Source organism: Triplophysa rosa, linkage group LG23, assembly GCF_024868665.1.
Source record: "Triplophysa rosa linkage group LG23, Trosa_1v2, whole genome shotgun sequence".
Classification (NCBI taxonomy): domain Eukaryota; kingdom Metazoa; phylum Chordata; class Actinopteri; order Cypriniformes; family Nemacheilidae; genus Triplophysa; species Triplophysa rosa.
In genome coordinates this window covers 6,936,374-6,956,045 of record NC_079912.1, presented here as the reverse complement: position 1 = coordinate 6,956,045, position 19,672 = coordinate 6,936,374, and the positions used below count along the sequence as shown (strand labels likewise).

The 19,672-nt window shown below is 38.9% G+C and overlaps 2 protein-coding genes across 6 annotated transcripts in view; one reads left to right on the top strand and one right to left on the bottom strand.

The window, feature by feature from the left end:
- Positions 1-14,260, top strand: part of wdr37 (WD repeat domain 37) — a 34,442-nt gene extending 20,182 nt beyond the window's left edge. For all 3 annotated transcript variants that reach the window (XM_057322686.1, XM_057322684.1, XM_057322685.1), the window contains 3 exons: positions 10,085-10,219; positions 10,998-11,112; positions 12,400-14,260. In XM_057322686.1, the coding sequence (XP_057178669.1) occupies positions 10,085-10,219; positions 10,998-11,112; positions 12,400-12,531 (382 nt within the window). In that variant the 3' untranslated portion in view covers positions 12,532-14,260. The remainder of the gene's footprint in view (positions 1-10,084; positions 10,220-10,997; positions 11,113-12,399) is intronic.
- Positions 14,261-14,461: 201 nt separating this feature from the next.
- The window catches only part of adarb2 (adenosine deaminase RNA specific B2 (inactive)), a 153,182-nt gene continuing 147,971 nt past the window's right edge, over positions 14,462-19,672 (bottom strand). For all 3 annotated transcript variants that reach the window (XM_057323059.1, XM_057323062.1, XM_057323061.1), the window contains one exon: positions 14,462-18,998. In XM_057323059.1, coding sequence (XP_057179042.1) covers positions 18,822-18,998 — 177 coding nt within the window. In that variant the 3' untranslated portion in view covers positions 14,462-18,821. The remainder of the gene's footprint in view (positions 18,999-19,672) is intronic.

The window sequence follows — 19,672 nt, the reverse complement described above, 5'->3', positions numbered from 1 at the left end:
TTTTATTGGTTAGATATTTGCAAAAACCAGAGACAAACAAAGTATGACTAATAATAATGATGTATGGCAAAAAATAAAAATCACAAAATATGGAGATGCATCATTTACTACCATAGTAGGAAAAATTGTTGTATCAATTTTTTTGATCTGTTGAAAATTAACATTTTGAAGAATGTAGGAAAGCAAACAGGTTTGGGGCACCTTTGACTACCACTGTCATTTTTCCTACTATGGTAGTCAATGATGTCCCAGAAGTGTTGCTATCATTTTTTCAAATAGTTTTCTCTGTGTTCACCAGAACAAAGAAATTGATCAGGTTTGGAACAACTTGGGGGGCGAGTAATTCATGACAGAATTTCCATTTTTTGGGTGGGGTATTCCTTTAATAGTTATTAACTTTCTGAATGTTATTAATTCATATAATGACTATTAATATTCAACATCAAACTGGTGATAGCTGATAGTGTGAAAACCTGCTTTTATCAACCGATACCGATTATTGGCCGATATATCAGTGCATCTATGATAAATAGATTTACAGTGATGGAAAGGTTTGCAACTATGTATAGCAACTACACAGAAAACCTTAACAGCTGCATAGCAATCACATATCAACACCCTAGCAACCACCCAGCACTCCATAGCCACTACCTAGCAACCACCCAGGACCCTTAACAGCTGCATAGCAATCACATATCAACACCCTAGCAACCACCCAGCACTCCATAGCCACTACCTAGCAACCACCCAGGACCCTTAACAGCTGCATAGCAATCACGTATCAACACCCTAGCAACCACACAGAAGGCCATAGTAACTACCAAGCGACCATACAGAAGACCTTAACAGCTGGATAGCAATGCCTTGGCAACACCCTACAATGACGGCTGCGAGTTGAAGCATGAGTCTGTAAGTGCACTTCCATGTCAATCCAAAATCATGCTCACTCAAAGACATGATGAGATGTTGAACAGGAATTGTGAGTTTTCCATGAGTGTTCCTCTATGCAGATGTGTGTGTGGGCTGGAGAGACAGCTGTTGGATGTAATGAGTGGCACACAGCACTGATTGAGTCACCTGCGCGCTGTGTGTGTGTGTGTGTTCATGTTTGTATATCCCGGTGGGGACCTAAACCTGAATACACACCAACACATGGGGACTCGTGTCACCGTGGGGACCAAAATTGAGGTCCTCATGGGCAAACAAGCTTATAAATTGTACAGAACAATATTTTTTACAAATCTAAAAATGCAAAAAGTGTTCTATGATCTTTAGGTTTAGGGATAGGGTTAGGGATAGGGGATAGAATATACAGTTTGTACAGTATAAAAAACATTACGCCAATGGACTGTCCCCACGGGGATAGTCAACCAAAGTCTGTGCGTGTGCGAGAGAGAGAGAGCGAGAGAGAGCGCGGGGGAGGGGTGTCGTGTTGTCAGTAGGAGTGAATGCTCTGTTGCCCTGGGACCATAAGATGAATGATCTCTGCACCAGTCCTGGCAGGAGCTAAAGACCTCCTAAAGACCAAACACACACACACTCGCTCAGTTACACACCTTCCCACAGGCTGGGTTTATATTCATTCATGCTGAGCACATGAGAGGCATGCACGATTTGAGTCAGGCTGAACCACCTCACTCTCTCACTGTATCTCTGTGTATTCTCCAGGTTTTGGACTCCAGGTGACATCACGCACATTTGCTTGGATATACAGTATAAGTGACTTAAAAAAGAGATGTTACAAGATGCCATTGTTATCTTCATATACCCTAGTGTCGTTCAAAACCGGTATGACTATTTTTGCATCTGTGGAACACAAAATAAGATCTCGGTCTCGGTGGTTTCGTGTTCGTACAATGGAAGTCAATGGGGGCCAATGCTGTTTGGTTATCGACATTCTTCAAAATATCTTCTTTTGTGTTCTGCTGGAGAAAGAAAGTCATACAGGTTTGAAATGACATGAGGATGAGTAAATGGTGACAGCATTTTTATTTCTGGGTGAACTGTCCTTTTAAACGTTTTTTTTCTTTCTTCAGGTTAAGCGAAGTTCTCAAATGTTTTCTGTTCTCAGAAGTATAGTTGAGTTGCAAATGCAGACCAGGCATCTCTCGCAGATGAACAGCTACGTATTTAACAAATCCTCATGAAACTCTGAGGGGTTGCAGATGTACAGTATTAGTCATTATTTATAACATGCGTCAACGGTGCGTAATGTGTGTTTGTGTTGTGCAGGCTGAGACCCTAAAACCGCTCGTACAGTTTGTGATAGTGAGGGAAGTTCAGCTCAATTATGCTGACATATGCCAGACTCACTCCACTACCCCACATCATCAGGACACACCATGAGCGCAGCATTACAACATATGGACACTTAGATGAAACAGTCATGCCTTTGCCCACTGTTTTTCTGCTGTTAGCAGCATAAGTGTGGCAAAACTTTCAAAAGTGCCACTTGAACGCTATAGGAACTAGTTTATGTTTCTCTGTGATATTCTCAGTGGTGATTATAGTAAGCGGAGTGTGACCAGAGATGGGAACTTCTGAGTCTGAAGGCTCTTGTTGTGTCGTACAACACTCTCTGTCCTAAATAGATTTAGGTTGTCGTTCTATATGTTATAAGCATCCTGAATACATTTTCACAGCACACAAGCACTTGGTTTCAAAGCAACAACATAGACAAACGTTACTGCGCATACGCGTGTTCGTGGACTGCCCTTAACTTCCGGTACACATTCGCAAACAATAGAGTGCATGTAGATTATTTCTGATAACAAGCAAAAGAAACCAAGGAGAACCGTTACTTGGCTAAACTTGTCTCTCCAATATTTTGAATTTAGAGTGCGATACCGAGCTCAACCACTAGATGTCAATGTCCCGTACGGTTTCTTTAAAGGACACGTCAACATATTGTTTATTTAATTCAATCATTATACAGTAAAATAATAACATAAATTAAATATAAACGGACACTAGCCAGACCGATAAACATACACAGACTGGAATTTAACTGCAGTCCAGACGCGTCCGATGAAACGCTCTATACCTCAGGGACTGTGAACCTGTGTTAATGTTCTGATAATGATAACAGAAAGTGTCAAAACGTCACCTGTTAATCATCTACTGATGTTGCAAATGCAATTAAGTGACACAGTACACATATAACATGACAGTCGCTGTACGCACTACGCAGATGCTGAGGCTTCCATCCTCTGCTGGACAATTCCTGTCCGAGCCTGTAGCGGTCTGTCAGGACTCTTCTGAAAGTGCGTTTAGGATGGAAAGCGGGGTACACACCTGCTGTCCTGCAGAACATGTCACAACGGGTTTCTCACTGGGGAAATATCACAGCTGATGTCTCCTTCGAGACACATCAGGTTAATGCTGGATGACAAGCCCGTCGAGTTCTGCGTCTCTGTATTAGACTGCTGGTTAAAGATCTGGGCTGGTGGCCAAAGGGCTGTAGGTTCGAACTCTGAATTGGTTGATCAGTGAATCAGACTCATTGTGCACTTGAACACAGGTTCACTTGATATGGGCTGAACTTGTAGTAAGTGTATTCTTCTCTGATTTATTTTTTCATGTAAAGCCACTTTGAAACAATGCAACTTTGTAAAAAACTCACTGACTGTATTCATAAATGTGAATTGAATTGTTTCTGAGTAAGAATGGCTGCCAAAGTATATCTTGCTTTTTACTATTATGCAATTTTAAACAGTTTACCTAAAGATTTTAAAAGAGACTTTAAAAAAGGTAATCAATGTAACAAATCATGTAAATATGTAATTTTTTTAAAATGGAAAGTAAACATTTGATCAAACTTTAATAATTTATTTCATCTTTTTAGCAACAGAGATCATGATGAAGATATCTTTCCTCCCTGAAGCTCCGTTTCTCGTGAATATTTCCATATATTATGCATGTTATTTTTTGACGGTCATCAAAGTCATGATATTCAAATGATGTGGATGTGAAAACAGATGCAAGAGGTTATAGGATTTTAAAGATACACTCGGCTCACGATTGAATATGATACACTATACTGGACTCACAATTGTGTTTGTATGACGGTACTTTGAACAAAATGAAAAATCTGAAATTCAAATAATAGTTTTTGTTGTAATATTTCTCACTAATATTTGTTATTTTGCTTAACTTAATTTGGGGAACAATTTCAAAGTTGATAAGATGCTGTTAATTGTCAGTGACCACGTTTACACGGACAACAATAATCCGATATTAACACGATTAAGACAATACTCTGATTAAGAATGGACAGTGTAAACAGAGCTTTTTGATTAGCTTAATCCGTCTAAACTCATAAACGCAAATCGAATTAAGACGGGTGGAGTACTCCTATTTTAGTCGCATTATCGAAGTGCGGTATAGACATGTACACAGCTTAATCGCACTATTACCGGAGCGTAGGAACTTTTGCGGCACTTTGCGACAGGTTACACACACGCACGACAGTGGACAGCCGTTTCGTTTTACGGCAAACAACAAATCTAAGCAAGAAAGCACATTTTTGGTCCGAACGGGAAACAAGAAAGATGCCAACAATTTTAGAAAATAAATAAAATGCCAAAAACTGTATGTGGTACCATGGCGAAGATGAACTGTTTGTTGATGCATGAAATAATGGAGGGAACGCCGAACGGCGTCGCTTAGGGACATAATGACGTATGCCTTTAATCGAACTATGTTGTGTAACATGTAAAACGGGAACATGAAAGGTATTTTCTTAAAGAAACTCATGTAAACACCTTAATCGTAATATTAGCTTACTCAGAATAAGGCAAATAATTTGATTACTGACATCCGTAAACGTGGTTAGTATTTGTTAAACATTCATGCCGGTTTCACAGACAAGGCTTAAAGACGCACTAAAAACAAAATGAACGTTTTTTTCCTTTTATTAAGAATATGTCAGCTTTAAGGACATCAATAAACTGATATGCTCCTAAGCGCTAACAAAATTTGCATTTAGAAGATATAAGCGTTCGAAAAAATCTAGAAATTCCATGACATCACGCTACACTTCAGCCTCTCATCAAAGTTCTCGTCCAATCAAATGCACTTTCAGAATCCGAAGAGTCCCGCCCCCTTCACTGAAGCAGCGCATCATATCAGCCACTTGTTCGCACGTTGTTATGTCCTACATGGGAAATGACACCGTGCACTAGATACAGTAGGAGATAGGGTATAAACCAGACAGCGTAAACATGTTGTCTATAGTGATAAAGTCTTATTCCACGCTAGCGGTTGCACATGAGTCTGCTCCGGTTCAGAGACACAACAGCACATAGTGGATCATATGCGCAGATCATACGTGCAAATGTGCTGAGAAAACAAAACCTATCTGACCCGTTTCAAGTCTCCACAGAATGTTGTATGTTAAGGCTATATGTAAGAGTTCAGACATCACAGCCTTGATGAGTAAAGGAGAAGACAAACGCCAGTGTCAGATGGGAAACCTTTCCTTCTTCATTGTTTTAATGACTGGAGATAGGTATACCCCTGAATAGGATCTAATGTGTCTCGACCTTGCTTGTCAGTGGTCTCGGGGGAAACGGAACATTCCCAAAATATCGTTCGAGCTGTAATAGGATTTTAATCAAGCTTTTAATCTATTATCAGCCCCACCGCCACCCCCATCCCTGCTTTCCGGTGGCAACCCGCAATGTCAGAAAGCGTTTCCACGCTTCACTTTAGATGTGAACTGTGCCGGAGCGAGCAGAACAAAGCTGTTAAATACGGCCGAACCCAAGCCCAAATCCTTAATGCAGAGGAATTTAGCCCCTAATTAAACCTTAATATCATGTCAATTCAAATTAGCGCGGCTGGAGGCGAGCGGAGCGCACGCTCCGGCCCTTTCCCTTTTTTCTTTTCTCCCGAGAGAAGGGAACACAAAGATGAGAGAAATGTCAGCGGGGAATGACGTGATAGATTAGAAATATTAAGGTCCATTAAATGGAAGTGTGTGTGCTGAGCGGAGCAGTTAAATGTGCGCTGTGACCCCGAGGGTTGCTGACTTTCCTGCTGTTCATCCAGACTGTCTCGAATCACACACACGCACACAATCTCGCCGTCTCGTTCTGCCCCGGCCTCATTCTGTACAGGGGCAGAGGGTGGCGTTTCTAACCAGGGGAGAGATCATTTCATCATGGTGGTAATATTCAATTTCAATAAGATCTAAAGCTTCGTTCCGTTTGTCATAACAGAAGTTAAACGATGGATCCACATTGTAATTTATTCTTGCCACTGTAAGAACTGTCCATTTGGACGGTTATAAAATACAACATTTTTTGTTTATTGCACTACGAAGCGTTAAACTGAGGTGTGAAGGTGACGTGTTGCCTCCGATGATAAGTGCGATGAACCTTGCAAACTTTGTCCAATCAAGCTAATAGTTCTTTCTGAGAAGCTGTCAGCTGTCTGTCTGAGAGACTTCCTTTGAGACGCGGTCTTGAGACGGAGACTAGCTTGGTGAAAAGAATCAATCCGAGATGACAGATTAAGTGACAAATGTACTTACAAACCCTTTAGTGCTCAACACTGTTGATAAGTAGTTTAAAAATATGAGGAAAGTGACTTTGAACATTGTACTGCTTGCATCACCTCTTAAACTCTCCGACTGAGAAGTGTGTTGCAGGGTTGCTGTCTATGTAGAGTACTTTATATCGCCTATGAGAAGTTAGGAGACGTGAGGCAGCTGGCTAGGATTTAGAAAAGACCATGCATTATGCCTTGCGATGGATCACAGACGTGCAACATGGAGGGAGGGGTGATTAGCAGTTTCCAGTGATGAAGTGACAAGACGTTTATGCAAATACGGGGTCATGCAATGCACAGAGACCAAAGGATGAATGAACTTTGGAGCTTTAATGATGCAACTTGTGAAAACATTGTAGAGGAGGAATGCAAATAATAATTCGCTAGTCAAATGATGACACAACAATAATTAAAACACTACACAAATACTAACTAAAACATGCTAGCATCGTGCTAAATCATGCTAACAACATGCCAAAACATGTTAGCATCATGTAAAATCTTGCTAAACCATGTTAGCATTGTGGTAAAACATGTTAGCATCCAAGTTTCTCCACGGCCCTACTAAAAACAGTTAAAACCACCTTATCTGGTTGGCTGGTTTAAGATGATATTCCAATCTGGTTTTAGCTGGTTAAATTAGTGAAGCAGGTTGGTTTTTAATGGGTTTTTAGCTGGTCAGGCTGGTTTTATCTCAACATAAGCTTGGCCAGGCAGGACACTTGGCCAACCTGTTCAAGCTGGTTGGCTGGTTTTAGCTGGTTCAAAATGGAATTAGTTGGTTTAAGATGTTTTTTCAGCCTGGTCAAGTTGGTGTTTAGCTGGTGGGTCAGCTGGTCTTCCAGCTAAAACCAGCTAGACCAGCTAAAAAAGGAGCCAAAAAAACATCTAAAGCCAACCTGCTTCAACAGTTTAACCAGCTGGGAGATCAGATTAAACCAGCCAACCAGATTAGATTGTTTTAGCTGTTTTTCAGTAGGATAGAAAGAACCACTCGCATTTTCTTTGTCAATTTTTAAATCTAGTCATAACCTGGTACTTTGTAGAATGACTTTATGACCACAGCCTTTATGTAGCAGTTTAGTGGGCTTGCTCATGTCTGTGAGGCCGGTGCCAAGGTCTCCACACCAAAGGGCACCACATCCTGAGAAACACAGAGCTTCACCCAATACAATGAACTCAAGGTGTGCATCTCCATCTCAGACAGCATACAACAATGAATGATGATTGCCAACTCGCACCTTTACATCTGTTCTCATCTCCCCCCCTCCTCTTTCTCTCCAACTCAACTCAGAGAACTTCAAAGCTCACCCGTGAACTGGATTTGACAAACACCATATCTTATAAGAACAAAGAATCTTCATATGCATGTTTGGTATCATTTGAAATGTCTCAGTGCGGTTGGTACAATGGTCTCATTTCCACAGCAGTAGAGCAGATCATAACATGAGGGTTTAAAGATATTCTGCTCACTGTTGAGGGTGTCTCTTCATGTAAATGCCCATTTGTGGCCTGATCAGATCCAGGACAGAATCCTTTACAATGTAAATTGTTGTTGTATGGAGGAAGGGTATTTTGGTCTGGGTATTTAAGGGAAGCTGGCAAAATGTTCAAGGGGATTCTTACTAAGTTGAACCTCATAGTGCTGTGTGTGCCTATGTCTTTTTCCATTGCATCATAGCACTGTCAGGTATGCATCTTAGACTCGTAGATTAATCTTTGAGTATTTGATGTTTTGTTTTGTATTCTCTTGATTGATTCTGTAATTGGCATGAAACATTTACCTGTCTAATAAATGATCATGTTTGAATTTGCTCTGCATTATTCTGAGTTGATCAACTCTAGTAGATCACGCTATATCCTTTGTTACCGCAAGTCTACGTTCAGGTTAGTGACGGACTAGAATCCTGTATTAGGTGGAGCATTGTGGCATGCCAGCTGAGATTTTAGAGATCAGGCTAACTACTTGGCATTAGTTTAAGTGTACTTGGACCGAAGGGGGGTAAAGTTTCCGTTTAGAACAACACATATGTTGTCTGACCAGTCTAAATAGGGTAAGTCTCAAACCTCTGGTTATTGTAATATTTTAACGAAGTGTACATAGGAAACTATGACATGATTATTATAAAGCTACTGTCAGAGGAAGTAAGATTGGTCTATTTATCTCTATGGAGTGGAAATAATCATTACTTTAATTAAGTTGTCATTGTCTAAGGGGACTAGATCAAATAGTGTTTCAGGAAGAGCTGGTTGGAGACGGCCATCTGAGCATTACTAGTCATAAAACCTCTGGTAGTGACCAAGACTGACGAAGTTGTGATCGTGAGATCCACGTATAACAGACGGCGCGAGACTCAAAGCGACACTGAGAATCGCATGAACGAGTGTAATTTCGAATGAGGCAGAAGAATTAAACATTGACCCAAATTGCATGATTATTATCACGCATAATAATCAAATACAAATAATATCATTACAACGAGGTTTCCCTTTTATCTTTTGGAGTCAGATAAGATTACGCAATGTTAAACAATATTATTAACAATAACAACCCAGAGCGCCTGAAAGACAGAACGCGCGCATGCCTTCGCCATGCCACTTGGACTCCGCCATTGGGCCAGTGGGTGGTTCTTCTTCCCTTCAATTTTTCACCACCTTACATGTCTATTTGTGTGTTCAGTATACATCAGATGATAAGTAAGTGGATTGTGAGTGTGCTGCTTTAGGCTGAGACTACACAATAACAAATGTTAGTAGGCCTACAGCATTATTGCGGAGGAAAAACGGTACAGAGAACCAAATTCCCAAGAGCTGTAAAAGAATACCATTCTGTATATTCATACATCATATCAATAGAAGGAAGTGGTCGGTCTTACTTCCCAGGAATACTAGCGCTGAGCTCCTTACTTTTGGGTCTTGCCATTTTGCTGTTTTTGATTCAAAGTCACTTATTACACCACACTTGCGACAGGGTCTTATTTCAGGGACACTTAATCCCTGCCGGAGCGCTCTGGTGGTAGACGTCTTGCTCAAGGACACAATTATTACAGAGCAAGATTGTGATCTCGGTTAAACAACATCCCAAAACAACAGATTCTGTGTGACCCCTGATCAGAATTCAGTTTCTTTGTGTTAACAGCCAAGACCATCACAGTACCCGTGTTTACATTTATTACAAACACATTTGTGTTTGGAGTACAAGACATTGATCTATATTGTTATAAAGTCACTTTTTGCAGAAATGTGCTCTTGGCATTTTGTCAAGTTGAGGTCTCACCCTAAAATGCTTTTTAAACGATATTTAATTAATCTAATCTAAGATCTCAGTCTTTTTCTTCATTATTTTGTCAGCCATTTATTTCAAAAACATTAATTAAAATTATTTGAATAAATAACAAAATGTATATTTTTTCTGCAAGTAACATTCAGACAAGCGCCTTCAGATCAAAAAGTTGATGGAAAAGCATTTCAGTCAAGTGACCCTGCGCTTTTGAACAACAAGTGTATGTGAATGTTTTTTTGTATTTTTCAGCACGGTGACGTCAGCAGTCTTCACGGTGGGAGACAACGTGGTGTCTGGAAGCGATGATCGCACCGTCAAGGTGTGGGACCTGAAGAACATGAGATCTCCGATTGCCACCATCCGCACCGACTCGGCTGTTAATAGGTAAGAGCAACAGGTTGGCGAGGTGCAAGAAAAGCTTCCTGAAGCTTGTTGTTTCTGAAGAAGCGAGATGAACGCATTACCTGTTTCAAAAACTTTTGGAAAGTTGAAGATCTTCAGTGTTTCGAAGTATTACAGATCCCATAAAATTTGACAAGTGCAGTTGTGGTAGTGAACGAATTTGCGTGTATAATATAATGTATAATATAATTGTGTATAATATTTTTCTACGTTTCAAAAGAGAAAGACTGCTTGTAAATGTAAATCTGCTTGAAGTAATATACATTTTAATACCATTTAGCATATTGGTAACACTAGCATGTAAACTATAGACTAAAGGTCTTTGCACATACAGTCCGAAATTTTCGTATGCGTTTTTTCGTATTTAGCTCTCGTTTGTACGGTGTCTCTGAATTGTTAAAAAAGGCCACTCAAAATGCTTGACGGATGCGAAAAACGCAGAAAGTCGAACCCGGTCCGAATTTTTTTATGACGGACGAAAATATTGGAGGCAGTGTTTAAATGTGATTGACACAACGAGAGGTTGTATTTATTTTTTAACGTGCGAAAATTTCGGACGCAAATTTCGGACTCAATGTGCAATGGGCTTAAGACTTGAGTCTAAAACCCACAAAAGTCTAAATTTGGAGGACTTAAGTAACCTTTAAACTTAAAATTCAGCGTCCTAATACAGTTACTTATTTGTAAGAAAATACATACGAACGAAAATTTATTTTCATTGTATACAGATGTTGAGAGCTTATTGTTTTTCATCCTGCAGGATAAGCGTCTCAGCGAACCAAAGAATCATTGCTCTACCGCATGACAACAGGCAGGTCAGGCTGTTCGACATGAATGGGGTTCGTCTGGCTCGCCTCCCACGGAGCAACAGACAGGTACATTTCATAGAGAGAGGAAGAGGAAGCTGTATTACTGTATTACATCTTAACTTGCTTCATGTCGCTCAAACTCCCTTGCACTCTTTATGCACCAGTCAGTACAGTTTTCCTGTTTTCTTTTACTATTATCCTATGGCCTGTGCACAACCTGGCATTGCCTAAAAGAAACATTCTGCAATTCATAAAAGTTTAACACAGTGAGTGTTTTGCAGTGAAAAGTGTTACATAGCATTCATTTTAACTGTGTATTCCCTTACATGTGTACATTCCACTCACCAGACAATTTTTCTAATCTAAGTACAGTATTTTCAAGGGTTAAAGGGCTAAATTTGGTCAGTTTTACATTTAAATGACATATTTATAAATGAATTACTTAAACTTAGAAAAAATAATAATGAAATAAAATTTAATAATAAAAAGTAATTTAATTAATTAATTGAAATAATAAGATAGTAAAATAACAGTAAATAATGAAAAAAAGTTTTCTAAATGTATACGTAAGTAAGGTGGGCGTACCTGTCAGTACAATTACCGTATTTGGAACATCAGTTTCCAAAGCAAGAGGCGTTACATTTCCATAACCGCTTGCAGTATTTGACCAATCACTACGCACTGGTTAACTGGCCAATCTTAGCACACCTCGCTTTTCAGAGCGATGAGCTTTGTAAAAAATCTGCGCGTTTCAGAGAGGCGGGGCAAAGAGGAGATACAAACATGCACGGTATGTGGAAAATACAGTGTTTTTGAACCTTAAATCATGTATACACATTGCATTACATCTAAAACAAACCATAATATTCGTTTTAGCCGTGTCATATGACCCCTTTAAGTAAATTATTAATAAATTATGAAATAGAAAAAAAATATATAAAAAGAAATCAAATCAACAAATTAATGAAATTTAATAGTAATAAAAGATTACATTTCAATAAAAAGTTCAAAATTAAATGTAATTCATATTTAATATTATTTAAAGTTATTTTTAAATTAATACATTATAAAAGGTAATACAATTAATTAAATTAAATATATAAAACAACAATGATTAATATAAAATAATAAAAAAATATCTTTTATTTTAAATGAGGTGACAATTTTTTAAAACTTTTTTAAAGTAAATTTAATTTGTTTTAAGACATTCTGTATTGCAACGGTGCAGCTCACTGCATGTTTTAATTCAAGTTGGTTATCTGTATTTTACTAGTTTTGGAAAACATTATTGTCTTTATTGTCTTTTCCAAGTTGACATGTATAAAACGTACATGTGTTGCATTATTTGCACAGGGTCATCGTCGCATGGTGTGCTGCTCGGTGTGGAATGAAGAGAATCAAGCCTGTAATCTCTTCACCTGTGGCTTCGACCGGCAAGCCATTGGCTGGAACATCAACATACCTGCCCTGCTACAGGAGAAGTGACACGCTCGCACCCGCAACCCACATTTGCACAGTCTCGCACGCGTATACAAGCTCGGCACATCTCATCCACACAATCGTGACTGAATCCTCCGAATCCATTTTCATTTTGTGATGCCATTCGGTGCTTCATACCAGTTGCCGCCTGCTGTCCCGTGGTCAGATATCATCCCGTCATGCCTTGAAAAGCGTGCGTTACATCCGAGGATGACAACGGCCTCCACAAATTCAAGTGAATTACAAACACCTGTTTAATTCCATAGTCTTTCTACATATCTAGCTCTACGCCGTCTGCTCTGAGGTCATATAGTGTGGTGAACTTGTACCCAGTCTTGTTACTCTGTTTTAACTTGTTTGCATGATTCAAACTGGTACTCGTGAATTCTGAGAGACTGGGACATTGATGAAACGTTCCATTATGACCCGTCGCTGTTACTTTCAAAAGATTTTTCCCTTAAGTGGTGTTTTTGTTGTGCAATGTTTAATTTGAATGTACAGATAGCCTTTTATTGTACGATAGCATTTTAGACATTTTTTCTTGGTTTTGTATAGATTTTGGCCTTGCTTTTTATAGAGATGAGCCTTTCAAAGAAAATGTAGAGCACTCTCCCTTTGTGAAAGGAAATCTGCAATCATATTTACGCATCGGTGGCACCTTCTTAACGTTCTGATTGGCACTGCCGTTCAAGCGGCCAATCAGCAGCTTTCAGTATTGCTGCAGACCATTTGCATGATAAACCCAGCTAGCTGTCAAATATGTGAAGCAAAATGCTGTATAATTGCTGTAAAAATCTCGTTCACCTATTTGAAAACAAAAAAGTGATGTGCAAGACTGTAAGTAGATTGACTGTTTATAGAGCCCTGAAAATTGATGTTTGATGTTCCCTTTCATTGGAAGAGCTTTCAAGTCATGTAGAAGTAAATACGTTAATCAAATGTTGACGATTTTCGATCACTAGTTGACATCTTGGTCACTGCTGTACATTTGAAGAGAGAGGTTTTCAGCTGTGTGTTAAATATTGTAATATTTGTCAGTAATTATCGGACCAAATGTTGTCAGTGACGTTCTCTATTGCTACTGATGCTTGACATGTTTGGAGATATAGACGTGATGTGTGTGAACCAATGTGCTTTGCTCTGTACAGAAAACATCACAGCAGATGCTGTCGATCTTTTACTTTGAAGATGTTTAACATTTGTTCAATTGAAGCTTTTCAATGAGTGTGTTATAATCAGTATAGTTACTGCATTACTGGGTTATTACTAAAACTACATTAGAGAGTTTGATAGAAATGCTGGTGGAAAAGTGTTCATTTTTTCCCATGTACTCCGTTAAATCAGGTAGGTCTAAAAGATGTTCATTATGCAATATTTGTGTGATGTTCATATCAATGGACCCTCTGTATTTGACAGAGGTGAATATAAATGGATTTTACTCCGCTGTCATAAATCGCAAGATACCTTCATGCACACATTTGACTCGATAGAATGTTCTTTTAAAATGGTTGGACTTGTTTTTAGTTCTGTGGAGTATTTGAGCCATTTAATATTTTTCTTATATTTCAGAGAAACAAGCTGCAGTATGTTAAGACAATTTAGAAATGTACGGTACAGTAGGATCAATAAAGTCATTCACTGCCGAGCTTCAAAAATAAAGTGACATTTTTCAACAGTCACATTCTTGTTAATTTCCACAACTGTGTATATAAAAATAAAATGTCATTTAAAACAATATGATAACATTTTGCTTGTTAAAATATGATGATATAGCTTATGGTTTTTTTCCACATAAATGTTCTCATGTAAATATATTATTTTTTCATGATTTTGATTTTAGGCAAAGTAAAAGAGGAAGTGTTTTGGTTTTATGCACATAAATGTTCACTTTTAAGGTTGAACTGAAGTGTGGTTTACAGACAGTACAGTAGCAGCATATGCCTGTGGATTTAAATGTACACTTTATTGAGAGTTCTTATAGTTTTTCTTTTAGTCTTTAGTCGTTTTACAAATTTTACAAAATGTACAGTCATTATTACAATATTGCCATTCAGTCATGCCACAGAATTACTTGATGCGACCGTTTCATCAGGGGTTTTCATGTTTGCTTCCATTATAAAAACCTAAAGGGAAGGTTTCAAACATTGGCCTACTGCAAAAAACGTTGTTTTTGTGCTATTTTAAACTTGGTGAAACATTAACCAGACATACGTGCACTAACATCATAGATTATGGACTGTCAAATTGGACCTTTCACTATTGTCATAGCATGATATAAATATATATAAATGGACCGGATCAGTATCTGTCAGTAGCATCAATGTCAAGCATTAACAGAAAGATTAATTCCAAACAGTCCAAGAGAAACAGAAGACAAAGACAGCAAACGCTCCTAACAATCTTTCTAATACTATTGAATTAGTGTTGGTAGACAAGGTTTCTCACGCTTTAGCTGGGGTGAACAGATAGTGATTAAAAATGTGTTACAATGATGATATACACAGTATATACTGTAGACGTGAGAATAAACATATATATTTTATCACCACTAGGTTGTTTGTAAACGGTGGAAAGGATTGACAAAGTAGCTTTGAAAATACACACTGAGAGGTAATAAAGTACACTAATATCGAATTATGCAAACAAATCCATTAAAATAATAAATGCTGCTAGTCAATTAAAATATAAGAATCGTGGAGTATGGTGATGTCATTGGTACATGAATAACCCATTTACAGACAGAATGTGATCATCTTAAAGTAGTTTGAGGCTTTAAAGCACGTATACTTAACCAAACAAAAACAAATGTACGTAATCAAAAAACGTACATTTATAAATCATAAAACGACCATTTTGGTTAAACATGGGGCAAACTGGCATGCGTTTCAAAGGCTGGGTTGGGACATTACACGGCAGGTGCTCGGTTTGTAAATGACTCTTTAAAATTACACAGTACGTAATTATGGATCTCTACTCACACTCCTTAAGCTCGATTTAAACTCCGTTTCTTGTCTTTTGTGTCTACGTCAAACCGCCGACGTTTCCCCTTTCTTTTCACGTGCGTCTCTGCCCTGCGCGCGCTGTAAAGATACAGCTCTGACACACAAAGGAGAAACCCAGCGGAGAAATAGCATGTCACCTGTGAACGAAAGCGTTGATTGAGGTATTAAAGCAACAAGCTGTACCGGAAAAACAGTAAGTGCGTTGCAGAGACCCGGGGTGTCGTAATGGCAACATTTACATTAGCTTGTCACCATTACCTTTAACCTGCACACGCAAAATGGGGCTGAATTAACCTGTCTTTGCAATGTCAAACCCAACTCTGTTTTTTCCTACTCTCTCTCTCTTGCTCATTTTACAGTCGTAGCGATGAACTAAAGGCGAAGAGCGAGAGGAAAACTGGGGACGTATCATTCTGACAGGACCTCTAATTGGACAGCGTGTCGGAGCTCTTCAGGGGCAGGCCATCCGGAAACGGGCAGATAATGACAAGACGGCTCCTGCCTTTCACTTTGGCGAAGGTTAACACACATACACACGTTAGAATGACAGCTACACGAAAGCTGCCAATGTGGAGAGAAAGTGGCAATCCTTCGCATCTGCTGGGTGTTGTGAGTAAAATATGGCCCTGTTTGTAATGCAACTTTGCCCTCGAAGACGGTAACCGCTGTTCTGTTAACTCAACATTTTAATTTGGATGACTGTAGGTAACCTCACTTTTAAAGTCGGTTCACACCACAGACGATAACTATAATGATAACCATATAAGTTTAAGAGATGATCTAAACTTAAGCGGCTAGCCGCAGAAGCACACTATAACAATAACAAATACAGGTACTCAGGCAGTTTCAACGGACGCAGACGCCTGTCCCCAAGTTAACTTCCGGTCTGTATTTGGGTATAGGTCTGGCTGCTATAATATAACAATACGCCCTTTTCACAATGACGTCACTTAACTTCCGCCTTTTTGCAAAGCAGTGTATCATAACATCCGTCTTGCAACAAACAAGAAGAACTTCCATTTTGCTGTCGCGCTGGAATTTAACAACAGTGAGAGAAAAAAACTGACAGAACACGTATTCAAGTACTTATCCTAGCACCTTCACTAACACAAAAAGAAAACAAAACACTTACCTTCATAATCAAACAAGTACTGTTCAACGAAGAATTTGTATCCTTTCTCTAGCTTTGATCTAGCCGTATTTGTGGCAGATGTGCAAGCCACGTGGTAAACTCCATTCTGAGGCGCTAGCGGAAGTAACTTCTTCTTGAGTTTTACTGGCGGTTGGCAAAACAGCTTATAGGTGCATTACCGCCACCTTATGAACTGGAGTGCTAGCGGAAGTAATGATACACTGCTTTGCGGCAGAACGGAAGATGCGTGACGTCATGTGAAAAGGGCGTATTGGGGCTGTCAAACGATTAATCGCACCCAGAATAAAAATTTGTTTTTACATAATATGGGTCCGTGTATTGTGCATATTAATTTGTATTTATAAATACAAAAACATATACATTAATGTATATATATTTAATAAAAATTTGAGATGTATTATTTATATTTACCAATAACTTAAATTACATATAAACGTTTATTATTTTTTATATTTTAATTTTTTCTTAAATATATGCATGTATGTGTATGTGATTATAAACACAACGTTAATATGCACAGTACACAGACATATATTATGTAAACACAAACTTTTATTCTGGATGCGATTAATCGTTTGACAGCCCTACTTAATATATTTAATTTATATTAATATAAAAGTATATTAATGTTTCGTTTGTATTCAATTACAACAAAACTATCAACAGTTATTGATTCTTTGCAGAGGTCTAACAGAAATTAAGTTTGGGTCACATAAGGTTTTTTTATGTTGTTGCCGCTGAAAGCATCTATTATTGGGATCACTTCTAGAGTGATATTTTCCAGCTGATGACAAACACACACTGACAGCCAATCAAAATACATTTAAAGGGCTTGCGCATTTAAATTGGAATATGACATACTGATACTGACGTCATGGTCACATAGACTTTTCGTTCCTTTGGCTTCCAATCATACACATGAATTATGCAGATGTTATAGGTCCTCCTCGCCTCAAACCAGCGTCGGTCCGGATGGGAGACGGCGCTCTAACAAGGAGAATTAAGACTCTATAGCGTCTGTCGCTAGAGTGTCTCTGTTGGTCGGGGAGTGAGGTTCCGCCCACAGCTTCTCTCTCGCTGGCCTCCGTTACACAGACACAAGCTCATGCGAAATTTCATGGCATTCTAAAGTTCAGTTTGGTAAACTGCGGATTTGTATCACGTAAAGACGTGTGACCAATAGAAGAGTCACGAGCTGTGTATTAAATAGCCCCCTATTCCCTGTAGTTCACTATTTAAGGAGACATCCATTTTATGGGGTCTAATTATTGAATGCACTCATTCAATCCCATGATGCATCGCAATATTTGTCTTTGAAAAACTATAATGGAGCGATAGCCTTTCCCAATGAACTGAGAATAAACATAACATTATCGTCCATTGGTGTGAACGCTAATATGGGTATTGTTATAGTTATCTTTATAGTTATCATTCAACTCTAGACTTTTAAGGAATGTTCAGGGTTCAATGTAAGTCAATGACAGAAAACAACTGTGGCACATTAAAGACAAATCTGTGATTACAATAACACAAGTAAGGTAAATGGGACATATTAAAATGCATACTGTTTTAAATGTATACCCACACGACACGCATACATGTTGACTTGAGCGTGAAATAACTCCCTTATCTGTGTTATTTTATATCCAGTTTGGTTACTCTTTCAACTTTTGTGGGATACGTGCAATGATACCAGAAAAGGATGTGACGTAACTACCTGTAACACCATTTATAATGGTCATTTAGGTCATCCATAACTATACTGTACGTTCATCCACCTAGAAAAGTAGTTATATCTCAAAAAGTACTTTACAGCTGAAATTATAAAATGTGTTGTACTGAGTGATTCAGGTAAGTGCCTTAACAAAAATAATATGGGATTCACATTTATGCTTTTCAACCCTCCAGACCACCAACCCGTGTACGGTACTTCCACTACTTAACTACAATTTTATTTTTTTTGCCGTTGACATTAATGATTCCAAGACACTCATTGACAACACCTGTATCATCTTCCCTTAAAGATTTTTTGGCAGTGGGACGTTGTTGACCAGATGCTTTGGGTGACAAAGGGCTTCCGTGGCGGTCGGTTGGAGGGTGAAAGTGGTTTGGGTGGTGACGCCCAGGTTAGGCTTCCACTCTCATACAGTCATAGTGAAGTTTTCCTGCTCAGGAGGTTTTCTGACCCAGGTCCCCAGTCCAGCTTCCTGTAGACCCTTCAACCACTGCAGCTTCACAGTCTGGTAGGTGCCAGCGGCCTGCTTTGCTTCACTGTATAACAGCGACGTGTCATTCTGAGGCGCTCCGCGAACCACCAGCTATAGAGAAGGAAAGCAACAAACAGAAATAAGACAGAAAGAAGCAAAATAGAAAGACAGAAACAAACAAATGAACAAGAACGAACAAAATACAAACAAAAAAGAAAGAGAGGACGGTGCGACAAGACAGAAGAAAGTTATGGTGAGAGAGCACAACAAAACGAATGAGCCGGCACAAACGTGGCGTTTGAGCAGCTGTGTAATCTCTCCATTTAAATTTCACAAGCAATTGAACATTCTCCGTGCTTTTGTGCATTTCTTTGTCGCACACTCGCACACACAAAAAACTAGTGCGAGAATGAAGGGGTGCGGTGAACGGAAGGGCTCAGAGAAAAGTTTCTTTGGAGATTAGCGTGTGCGCTCCGGCATCCCTGACTGCGTGCGCAGAGCGTTTGCCATGGGAGGCCGCTCAAGTGCTTTTCAAGATGATTACAATTTCCACAGTCATTAGACTTTAACTGCCAGCATTTGGTACGGCAGTCGGCATCTCTCCCATACATTTACATGATGAGGACCTAATTTTACCCAACGCTTTTTTTATCCATCTCATAACAAATGGGAGCTGTTTTGTTTTTGGTTAATAATGCTAAATTCTTAATTCTAACTCGTTTTACAACATCTAAAGAGTAAACAGTGTGAAACAGTATAAAGTGTAAACTGCTAAATAACTGTCA